Genomic DNA, 12,184 nt, shown 5'->3' with positions numbered 1-12,184 from the left:
ATACTCTGATTTTTTTATGTACTAACCATTGGTCTAAATAAATAAAACCCAAGATGGCACTGGAATTGCTGTTTTGTGAATCTGCTACTTTGCTCATAAAGGAAACGAATTATGCTTTGCATAACCACTTTTTTTTCTCAGTAGGCACAATTGTATTTCCATAGAATATGGGAATCAGAAAGTGATGTGTAATCAACTCTGTCTAGAACTGTAGAGAATCTGAAACTAAAATCTGAAGCTATTGTCGTCTCTGTAGCCACCAGAGCGCCCCAGTGCACCTTTTCAGTGACGTTTCAAGGTGAATACCAGAGGCTCTGTTGTGTGAACCAGGGGTTTTCGCAGCTCTGTGTTTACGGGACATTGATTAGTTTGATTGTGAGGTTGAACCTGTCGGTGCAGCGCGTTTGCCAGCTGTTTGTTTTGCAATACCTGTGAAAAGTGACAGATAATTGCGAGTGGCAGATTTTGACAAGGAAATCGGATCTCAGGTGAGTGCGGGCATCGATTTACCGTGCGATGTTTACAAACATATTTATAAACTAATTTTAAAGTAATAATAGCTACGTTTGTTTGTAAACGTGTTATAGGCGAATTGACTGACATTTGAACACGTTAAAGGGCTCTGACCTTCAATATAGGCTACTCCGCTACCTTTAAACCAGGTTTCCGTGGATGTGCTAATAACAGACATGTAAGCTTCAGAGAGTTTAATGTTAGGCTATAACGCTGAAAACTGAAGTCACATTACTGTAATGTGTCATTGTAACGAATGTCCTTGAGCTGTTGGTGTAGTGTAATCTAGTTCAGAGAGAAAACGCTGCCATGTGTTGTGCATTTCATTCCTTTACAAACATGTATCATGGTGTAATTTCCTCAAAATGCCATAGTTGAACACAAATGGTGTTGCTCTCGGTGTAATATACGAGATATTTCCATAAATCAGAAACTTGTTCCAACCTTTCGTCTTATAAACCGAGGTTATATTTAATAATCTAAAGTGGGACACCATGTCTTAGACGTTTATGATTAACTTATACAGCAATCCTCTTGTTTGGCTGTGAAGTGCAGTGTAGAGTGTATTAACAAATGTGTAAGTTCAGTGTAATGACATGTTGGCTACTTCAGAATGGAATGGCAAAATTAGAGTTATTAGGTTTAAATAAGTGGACACTTTAATCATTGTGTAGGGTTATTTTCGTAGAACAAAAACACTCAAAATGAACAAGCACAGGGAAATGTGCTTGACCACTTGACTGTATTGCCTAAAAGGAATATGGGGTTTGGACGGACATCCTAAGCTTTCCATAAAAGTTTAATGTCAGGTTAAATTGCGGTAAAAGTAACATTTCCTGAAGTGTCCTACTTTATCAGTATTCACCATAAGTGAGGTTAATCTATTAAGTTTGCGACCCATATTGTGAAATGGCTTTAAATTTTAAATTGAACACTTTAAATTGAAACTTCCAGGCAGAATAAGAAAGTTAGAATTGTTATCACTCTCGTTTGTGATTGAAGAATTTGAGCTTTTTGAGATCTCACATTAAAAAATGTACATGGTATCATGGTATTTATGGTATATGTGAGGTGTGTGTAGCCTAATTGTTTAGAGATCTGTAGTAGAACGGCACTACACATCATCACTCATTCACTTTTTTTGGCTGTTCAGTGTGTTAATATGAGTTCACGTCTTTTTGTTGTTATGACAATGTATGCCATCTACACCCCTGTGAAAAAAAATGCCATGTTGTCAGTAAACAAAACACTCCCGACATCATGATGAACTTGCTGATAGATTCAACAGTTGCATTCTAACACACACGGGTCAAATGGTCAACACCGTCAAACCTTCCGGTGTATTTTTAGTGCAATAATTCGAGATTTCTTAAAGTTCTTGATGTATTTTCTGCAGGCTTTATCTGACTAATGCATGGTCAAATGGCAGAAACTACAAAAGAAGAAGTAGATGCTGGAAATGAGGTTAATGACCCATCAGAATGGGCTGAGGATGCAACCAAGGGTTCGAAAAATGGTGAAAAACAGATGGAAAGTCCACTCAAAGAGAAGAGTCTTGGATTCAAGATGTCATTCAGAGAAAGTTTGAAAGCGGTCAGTAAAAAGAGCCCTATTGTATTTAAAAACAAAAGGTCAGAGAACACTGATGACCAAAGCTCAAATTCTCCATTACGACCACCGCACTCACCAAGTAAGTGTTTATCCACTAGACGTGGTGAAAAGTGTTGCTTTTTGTGACAATGTCTTCTCAAGTTCAGTAATTTAAAAGCTAAAGCAGAAGTTACGGTACTTATAAAGTGTTTGAGTGTACAACAGTGCTGGTTTAACCCTTATCATAAACAATCAAGTGAACTGTTAGACAAGAAACAGATGCGTTTTGTTATTTTTTATAAGACTTTTAATTAGCTGAAGCTCCTTGCATGTTTCTCTCTTCAGGTTTGAGCAAAGGATCTCCCTCGCAATCTTCATTTCAGAGTCCAAAGGCAGGAAAGGCTTCTCTTGCCAGAACTATGTCAGGTGACTGGTCTTTGCATGTCACTAGATTCACCTCTAGACAAGTGAAAAACAATGTGTGCTATCATGACAGGAAGTGTTGATAGTAAATGTTGCAAACAATATAGAACGTTTTGCTGCTGAAATGTTTTGTAGCTACATTCTTTTTGGGAGTTTAAGCTTTAGTTCATAATTCACACCTGCATTTTGATTGAACTTTTTATATTTATACATATTTAAAAACAAACCACAACAACACACCTTACAGTGTTTACTTCTAGAATTAATAGAACAGTTACATGAACAAAGATTGTGTCCTCTTGACCTTTATATCATGTTTATTATATCAGGTGTAAGGGATATATATGAGGGTTCACAAATCCACTGCATTAGTGTACATTAAAAGATGTTAGATTTTCTCATTAAACTATAAATGTTTATTCACTAAAAGGGTCAAATTTAGAGTAAATTAGCTCACTATATAAGTAACTGGTTAAGAAAAAAGAGTTTTCATATTACATTGTCCTGTTGATATATTTGTTTTACTACCATTTGCTCAGTTGAATGTTATACATAATACATAAATCATCTCCAGTAACTGTTTGTTTTATTCTCAGATTCTGCAGTTGAAATAACAGGTTCATTGGCAAGGAGAGGGGCATCGATCAGGCAGAGTTTGGGTCTGGGTACTAAACAAAAAAAACAAGAACTACTTGAACCCGTCACAGAGGCGAAGACTCCCTCTGAAGAGCAGACAGAGGTCATAGATACAGTGTTGGAGCTCAGAAACACATATACTCTGCCAGAGATACCACCTATGCCTTTGTCAGGTGAGTGAAGTATTACAATTTCTGCTAAAAAAATATTAAAGCGTATCTCTTTTCAGTTATAATAATAAGTAATGTTTTTGAGAGGCAAATCATCATACTAGAATGATTTCTGAAGGATCACGTAACACTGAAGACTGGAGCTTTTTTAGCACACCTGTTATTAAGAGGACATACAATCAAAGTTACATTTTTTTCAGTATGTTTTGTTTAGTGTTTATCTGTAAAGCACATCACATATGCTGACATTGCCCAGACCACATCAGAAACACTTCGATGCTAATCAGTGGTTAACAGAGCATATTACAAAAATTATTTTTGGAAAACATGAGCTCGTGAGGCAGAGATCTAGACAGAAGCAACCTAATATAATAATGAATACAAAAAGTATTTAGACACTTTGTGTAACATTCATGACAGAAATATGATAGTTGTTGACACAGTTGTGTTATGGTTCCAGTAACAGGACACAACTCATGTTGTCATCTGTATTATAATATTTTGCTTTTTGTTATCCTTTTTCTGTTATTTTCTGCAGTAATGGAGATTAACAAACTGATAGAGAGGGAAGTTCTAGAGGAGGCCTACGTGAATCTACTGTCTCTACGCCTGGAGTTTCAGAAGGAGCATCAATCTCTGGATCAAGAAGACTATCCCATCGAACTAGTCAATAAAGAGAAAGATCTCAGTCTGCTCTATGGCACATTAAGGAACAAAATGTTTGACATCGTACGCAACTCCAGTGCTCTTCCCTCATGCAATAAAGAGCTGCTGGTGTATGTAGCACAGATTATCCTGGAGGAAGAGAAGAGGCAGGGAGAGCCAGGAGCGATGCAAGGATGGAGGGAAGCATGGAGGGAGGCAGTGCTAAACGGGGTTCGAGATACACTGAAGAAAGTTCATCTGGACAGCCGTGAGCAGAACGCTTCCTGGCTGGCAGTGCATCTGGGGCTTCTGGGTAAAGTTGTGGTGGGGGATTTGGAGAGAGTGAAGACTGAGCTTCAGAGCTCATATCCAGAAGACTTTAATGTGTTTCAAACGTATGTGTCCTGCTATCACGAGGCTGTAGGAGAGCATCTAAAGAGACTTCTGGAAAAGGTGTTAGAGCTGAAAGATTACTATGCTCTTCTAGAGTTCATTATTCATCGCTACCCCAGGTGAGGTTTTCCTCAGTTTAGATTAAGTTATTCTAAATACAGATGGTCAATATAACTTAAAACCTTTTTTATATTGAAGCAAGCATGCTGATTCAAACCTGTATGAACTTTATTTTTGAGACACAAAATTTTATACAATTTTATTCAATTTTTAACACAATTTTGGAAGAATATCGTGGCTGTTTGTTCCACATAATAAAAAAAAGAATGGCAAGTTTGGAAATGATAAAAAAATACAATGAAATTATCATGAAATACATATTTCATTATTTAATTTAAAGTGCCATTCAAAAGTTTGGGGTTGGTAAGACTGACATTTTTTTATATTTCCATTTTTGCATCAAAATGCTGTAATATTGTGAAATATTGTTACAATTTAAAATAGGCATAACTGTTTTCATTTTTTTATATATATTTTAAAATGTAGTTTATTCATATAATGCAAAGCTGAATTTTCTGCATCATTCCTCCATTCTTCAGTGTCACATGATCCTTCAGAAATCATTTTTATATGCTGATTTGCTGCTCTAGAAGCATTGCTTATTATGATCATGTTGAAAACAGTTCTTGAGTTGAAAACAAAAGGATTGAAATAAAACCTTTTGTAACATTCTAAATGTATTTTGGTCACTTTTGGTCAATTAAAGGCATCTTTGCTTAATTAAAGCATTAATATCTTTCAAACTGCATTAATATCTGCATTAATTAAAGCATTAATATCTGCCAAACTGTTGAACAAAAGCATATATTTGAGATATACAATAGCTTTGCATGACAATTTTACAGTCATTCTTCACATAAACACCACGCAATAACATTTGATCCGAGAATGAATGGCGTTTGATGTCATTGACATCAAACCTGGAGTTTCACTGGATTCACATTCTCATTCACATAAGCCAATCAAGACTGATGTACTGTGTCAATCGGAGGCTTTTAAGGTGAATGTCCAGAGCTCCAAACATCCACTTCTCAAATCGTGAAAGGTCTAGTGTTTTTAGATGACCCAAACACAGTTTTATGTTCAGTGTGATGACTAGCTCATCTTGATTTATTCCAGCGGCCTTCAATCCTTATGAATACTCATTTTAGATCCAGTTGATGAGATTCATTTTGGAGAACTTGGTTTCACAATAATGCACAGAACCATATATTCAATGGATATCCCTTGAGAGTTGAGAGACGTGTTTTATGACTGATTATGAGATTTATGATTATAGATGTGTCTGTACTATTATTTTAAAGGTTATGATTATTGCTTTAATTATGAATTTAATTGTTGTTTCCATAGTGAGAAGGTAATGGGGAGCAGCTCTCTTCAGCCTGAGTTGAAGGAAGATCAGAGAGTGCTGACACTGGACAAAAATTTCCTTAATCAGATAAAAGACAAATACTGTGGTCGCTTACAGGTAGCATAAAGCATATTTATCATCTGAGATAACACTAAAAGTGTGATCGTACTGACAGTATGATGTCCGATGATAACTGCTAGTTTCTGAATTCAGTGTTATCTGTGCTCTTGACAGGCTGACATGAAAACATCACTCAACAGAATTATTGAGTTGGAGAATGAGGAAATGTGGAAAGAAAAGAGAAAACCAGAGATTGATGAGGGAATCTACAGCTCACACATTGACATGGACATCTGGACTGTAAGACTGCAGACTTTCTTAATTATCTCACCTTCACGAAGTTTTATATGGAAGTAAAATGAGCATTAAAGCAAAGTCCTTTGATTTCCCATTTAATACTGCTACAAACTCACGAGGGCATTTGTTTACCAATAGAGGGCAGTATTGGACATGTATTTAACTTACTAATAGTGGTCCCGAAACGTATATTGTCTTTGCATGCTATTAGTAATGTTCTGCTTCACATTCATGAAGTCATTATGATTTTGTCATGTTCAAGTGCTTTGCTGTCAGAATAAATAGGAATCATGCAGGAAACCAGGTTCATTCTTGCCCACTTCTTGGGGAATTATTATTAAAGCCTACATGTGTTGAAGATTTTCAATGGATTTTGAATAAAATGTAGTGTCTCATTTGTTGACAACCATATAAACATTCCATATTTATTTTTACCATGATATTTGCTGACGGTTCTGAGGTTTCAGTCAAATAAATGTTTTTACTGAGTACAATACATATAATATTCATCAAATGATTATTTATGTACATATACTGTACATAAACATACATGACTGTAACGGCAGAGAAAGCAATGCAGATGTTGTAGGAAAAACTAATAGAACGTAACAGTCGCAGTCGTAATAGCAATGGTTTCCCCCTTCTTTAAGTTTATGGCGTGTCCAATTTTAGAAACACTGCTATCAAAATGATTTCCAAGTTTCCCATTCATACATATTATTATGAGAAGCTGTTCATATCCAATATCTGACTATGGGAAACTCATATTTACAATCATTCTCACAAGGAGGCAGCATTAAGCTGTAATGCTGTAATTTCACACAAAGAAGTATGATAAAAAATATGTATAATAATTAATACAAAAACTATTTAGACATTTGTCAAATATTAGTGTAATATGTTCATAGGTAATGTGCTGGTCTATGTAAGATCGGTACATTACAAATGCATCATTTGTGGGCAGATGCTGCTTGGTTTTAATATCTATTTTAAAGACATTTAGACATTTGTAAGTGGTTTAAGTGCCCAAATCTTTTCGAGGACACTGTAATTAAAAAACAGGGGACTAAACACATTTACTGTATGTTGTTTTCTTTCCCAGAATATTAAGGGGCATGTACAAGGATCCAGAAGACTTGATGTGAACCTTGAGCAGAAGGTTGTGCGTTCCTGTTTGGAGGAACTGAAGACCTTTCCAAAACGGTTTGTGATAAATAACTACAGTAACATGCTAAGTGGAAGTCCGTTTTGTAAATCTACAGCTCTAAAAGCTTCTGTAATCTATATTTTATATACAGAAGACAACTATTCAAGTTTCCTTCACTTAACAGCTGTTATAACTTTCTGTGCTAATTTTACGGTTATTATAGTAAAACAGATTGGCGTATAATTTCCAAGTTTTTTTTTTGTGCCAATCTATACATATAACACACCTTTCCCGTAGACTTGATCAAAACCACATCCCATGAGCACATTAAGTCATTGCTTTATTTTTAGTTTTATTGCATAGCAATTTTGGCAGTATTTAATTATTTTTGTTTGTTTGTTTTATTTCTCTGTATGACTGATTGTGGTTATTTGTAGGTTTGAGTCAGCGTTTGTTGAGTGGAGCAGTCCTCTGTCAAACTCCTCTCTCTGGGCAGAGTATCACATCAGTTACATCAACAGCTTTAGTGCCCTGAAGTAAGTCATTTACATTTATTTTTTTCAAGTGTTTGGGAGGAGCAGAAATAATATATAGCTAGCCGCATTAGTCTAGTTCCATTATTTCATGAGCACCCATTCATTTACATTACATTTACATTTAATCATTTAGCAGACGCTTTTATCCAAAGCGACTTACAAATGAGAACAATAGAAGCAGTCAGGTCAACAAGAGAACAACAACAGTATACAAGTGCCATGACGAGTCTCAATTAGTCTAATATAGAACACATAGCCAGGTTTTTTTTTTTTATATATATATATAAATGAAAAGACAAGAAAAGAAAAGGAAAAGTGCTAGTGTTAGTTGGTTAAGTGCAGGCAAAAAAGATGAGTCTTTAGATGTTTCTTGAAAATGAGTAAAGACTCAGCTGTGCGAATTGAGAGTGGGAGGTCATTCCACCAGCTGGGCACAGTCCAGGAAAAGGTCTGTGAGAGTGATTTTGAACTTCTTTGGGATGGCACCACAAGGCGTCGTTCACTTGCAGAGCGCAAACTTCTGGAGGGCACATAAGATTTAACCAATGAGTTTAGGTAAGTTGGTGCCGTGCCAGTGGTCGTCTTGTAGGCTAGCATCAGTACCTTGAATTTGATGCGAGCAGCTACTGGTAGCCAGTGTAACCTGATGAGGAGAGGAGTAACGTGAGCTTTTTTTGGCTCATTGAAGACAACCCTTGCTGCTGCATTCTGGATCAATTGCAGAGGCTTGACAGTACATGCAGGAAGGCCCGCCAGGAGAGCATTACAATAGTCCAGTCTGGAGAGAACAAGAGCTTGGACAAGAAGTTGGGTTGCTTGCTCTGACAGGAAGGGTCTAATCTTCCTAATGTTGTATAAGGCAAACCTGCAGGATCGGGTCGTTGTAGCAATGTGGTCTGTGAAGCTTAACTGATGATCCATCACAACTCCTAGGTTTCTGGCTGTCCTAGAAGGAGTAATGGTTGACGAACCCAGCTGTATAGAGAAGTTGTGATGAAGCAATGGGTTAGCTGGAATCACCAGGAGTTCTGTCTTCGTAAGGTTAAGCTGAAGGTGATGGTCATTCATCCAGCTAGAGATGTCACTCAGACAGGCTGAAATGCGAGCAGCTACCGTCGGGTCATCTGGCTGGAATGAGAAGTAGAGTTGGGTGTCATCAGCGTAGCAGTGATAAGAAAAGCCATGCTTCTGAATGACAAGATCCTAATGATGTCATTCAGAAAGATTTTGTGTTTACAAAGCCAGGAGGTCTTTAATAGACAGAGAAAAGCTATTCGTTACCGTTCGCATTTATATCAATGGAAAAATTTTCATTTAATCTTCTAATCTTTTCATCTTCTTTTCTTCTAATCTCGAAAATAACAATCAGTCATGTGAATTCTTGGAATTTGTGCTGTATAGAGGCAGTCGGGCATTTGGCAGGCGAAGTCCTTGACAGTGGGGAATGCCAGAATGATGGAAACCGCTGGATGTGTCTCCACGTATTATGAGTGACAAGCAGACATCCAACCGAACAAACAGAACAATCAAACATGCTGAAATGAGTGCCGCGCCTGCCTGCATTGAGACTGGGAAATAATATTATTAGAAATACAATAAAATAAAAATAGCATACCAGTGCAAAAACGATGTAGGCCTATTTGAATTTTAGGTGTGTGTCAAGGAGACTCAGTGATGATGATGTACGTGTCGTTGCTGCATTTTAATGGTTTTAGTCTATCCGGCTGAACCCACAAGATGCACCGTGACTACATTTTTTATTCAAAATATAAGAGAAATATAGAAGCTCAATGTGGAGAAGATACTGGTTAGGTTAAAGCGATTCGGCATGTTTTTGAAACGCAACTATGACTGTTGCTCTCATGTCTCATACAAGAGATTATTAGAAAGCCACGTAAAGTTAAAAGAAGTTCAACTTTTAGAAAACATGTATTGAGATTTTGTGGGGGTTTTATTCCATTCCACTGCCTCTCATTTGTTATTAAATGCAATTGTGTGATCGGAACTTTGGCAATTTGTATAAAGCTACTTTAATACAATGATGCTGCTTTGTTCATAATCTTTTCTGAAATTTTCAAAATCATATTCGATTTATAAATATTAGTTTAGATGGTATGCACTTTTCTATAGTCAGTCATAATTTTTTTGCATTGAATAAACAATTTAATGAGGAGCATTATTTTGCTCATGTGCCCTTCGGTGGACTCCTTAGCACTTATATATTCTGCATACAAAATATAAGAAAAGAGATATTTATTTTGTGTTTGATTGTTAAAACTAAAATTATTAACAAATAATTGTTGTTTGTTTTAATAAATTGAGTAAATTAAAAATACAGTGGTAAAATGTAATTTTTTTTACTGCTCTTTTTTTAAGAAAGGTTATAAAAATTCAATAATTATTTATTCCGAATGATATATAAAACATTATATCGTGATAATTATTTAGCTATATCGCCCAGCCCTATTTTCTGTTTTGGACAGATGACACTACAGTACTATAATGCAATATAATTTCAATATTTTTTTTTTCTCCAGAGAGCACATGAAGAGCTATCAAGACACCTGCCCAATTCAGCTAGGGCTGGTTCACAATGAAATCGATGGACTGACCACCAGATTGAGTCAAGCTGTGATGGAGGACTTCAAAACAAATGTCAAGGTGTGAGCTTCTGTAACTGACAAACAACCTGAAAGTGAAAGTGACGTGACATTCAGCCAAGTATGGTGACCCATACTCAGAATTCGTGCTCTGCATTTAACCCATCCAAAGTGCACACACACAGAGCAGTGAACAAACACACTGTGAACACACACCCAGAGCAGTGGGCAGCCATTTATGCTGCGGCGCCCGGGGAGCAGTTGGGGGTTCGATGCCTTGCTCAAGGGCACCTCAGTCGTGGTATTGAAGGTGGAGAGAGAACTGTACATGCACTCCCCCCACCCACAATTCCTGCCGGCCCGAGACTAAGCATTTATTTTAATACAAATCAATACCATACATGTGCAGGATTCTAGAAGTATATAAATCACTGAAGTATAAATATAAACAATAATGTCTGTGATTATACAACAGGAAATTGATAATTAACTAAATGTATATGTTTGATAGTGTAGTGAGTTAATATTGAGTAGTAAAGAGCTTCTGTTTGTAGCCTTACCTCAGGAGACAAATGACAGGGAAATGGTTTTCGTTTGATGAAGACTTTTCACAGCTGATCAGCAGAACTAAGACTCTTTCTGATCAGAGCAAGTACATGACCCCAAAACATAAACAGGTGAGAGTGCAAACCAGTTTGCTTCATTAATTTACACATATACATTAATGTGCATCTCATTAGTGCCATCTCTGGCTAATGTTCTCTGCTGTAGCCATATTTTTTCTGTTTTTCCACTGTTTATGTCTCTTTAGGCTTTTGTGAACAAAGCTCACTTTTTTGTGGTGAAGGAATATGTATCTCAGCTGATGAAGAATAACTACTCATGCAAAAACAGGAAGAATGAGACAGCTGCCACTAAGATAACAAATCAGTGGGAGGAACTGAAGGAGATTTTCCAAGATATGGTACAAACTCCATAATGCAACTCTGCACAGCTGTGCTTTTTCATCAAAACATCATTATATATTCCTTATCATATTATTTTCTATAGAACTCAACCTTAGATTGGCTTCATCCAGTCGGGAACCAGCTGAGCATGATCATTGGGTGCAAAAAAAGTGACGTAAAACAACATTTACAACCATTAGTTAATAACTATCCAGACATCAGGTGAGAGTCATAGTGCTTGCTGTAAATTTACAAGGTCTGTTAATTTAACATTGTTCATTTTACTCTAATTTAAAGTTTTACCCCTTTCAGGAAGAGCCATCTCTCAGCTCTGCTGTACTTCCGGGGAATTATAAGAGGCAGGGAAAAGCATACTATACTACAGCGGCTGGCAGAGCTGAAGCAGAGAACAGGGAATACTGGGAATAGAGAGCAGGCTCTCTTTAGTGAGATTCAAGCAGCAGTCAACACAGACTGCCTGGCTGGTACACCCTTCTCCTGTTTGTCCTTCATTGTACCAGACAGCTAATGCACCTCATTTGATTTGAAGTGGACAACAGAATCATTGCACTGTTTGAAAGCGACCATAAGTCTAATTCAGAATATGAGCAATAAGGAATGCTCTCATGCCTCTTTTGAAGCCTTCATGGTCTTGAAACAGTGTTGGTTTTTCGGATAAAATAGACGAGGCAAAGAAGGGGCTAAAATGGTTTTAGTATGTTGTGATAATACTTATGCCATTTGTTAATGTTATTAGTAAATAATGATAAAATACTACTAGGCCTTGATAGTGTGATATTTTCTAAATGCCACATT

General features: G+C 36.7%; 1 protein-coding gene across 3 annotated transcripts; it reads left to right on the top strand.

Annotated features, from left to right (window-relative positions):
• The first annotated feature begins 276 nt into the window (after positions 1–276).
• Positions 277–11,976, top strand: LOC132110902 (exocyst complex component 3-like protein 4). 3 transcript variants are annotated; one of them, XM_059517988.1, is made up of 14 exons: positions 277–298; positions 1,910–2,203; positions 2,449–2,529; positions 3,123–3,335; positions 3,871–4,489; positions 5,781–5,898; positions 6,016–6,141; positions 7,241–7,341; positions 7,723–7,821; positions 10,359–10,482; positions 10,976–11,098; positions 11,233–11,385; positions 11,472–11,590; positions 11,681–11,976. In XM_059517988.1, the coding sequence occupies exons 2-14, from the start codon at positions 1,924–1,926 to the stop codon at positions 11,895–11,897; spliced, it is 2,373 nt and encodes a 790-aa protein (XP_059373971.1). In that variant the 5' UTR covers positions 277–298; positions 1,910–1,923; the 3' UTR covers positions 11,898–11,976. The 3 variants fall into 3 exon arrangements, with proteins under 3 accessions (XP_059373971.1, XP_059373969.1, XP_059373970.1); XM_059517986.1 differs by lacking the exon at positions 277–298 and adding an exon at positions 331–488; XM_059517987.1 differs by lacking the exon at positions 277–298 and having other exon boundaries at positions 1,199–2,203.
• Positions 11,977–12,184: the final 208 nt, after the last annotated feature.

Source organism: Carassius carassius, chromosome 30, assembly GCF_963082965.1.
Source record: "Carassius carassius chromosome 30, fCarCar2.1, whole genome shotgun sequence".
Taxonomy (NCBI): Eukaryota; Metazoa; Chordata; class Actinopteri; order Cypriniformes; family Cyprinidae; genus Carassius; species Carassius carassius.
Note: the sequence above shows the minus strand (reverse complement) of the source record. Positions and strands in the feature narration are given on the sequence as shown.

Coding starts and splice junctions, on each gene's coding strand:
- LOC132110902 (XM_059517988.1), top strand. CDS start 1,924: ATGCATGGTCAAATGGCAGAAACTACAAAAGAAGAAGTAGATGCTGGA. Junction 2,530..3,122: donor TCTTGCCAGAACTATGTCAG/GTGACTGGTCTT, acceptor TTTTATTCTCAG/ATTCTGCAGTTGAAATAACA. Junction 7,342..7,722: donor CTGAAGACCTTTCCAAAACG/GTTTGTGATAAA, acceptor GGTTATTTGTAG/GTTTGAGTCAGCGTTTGTTG.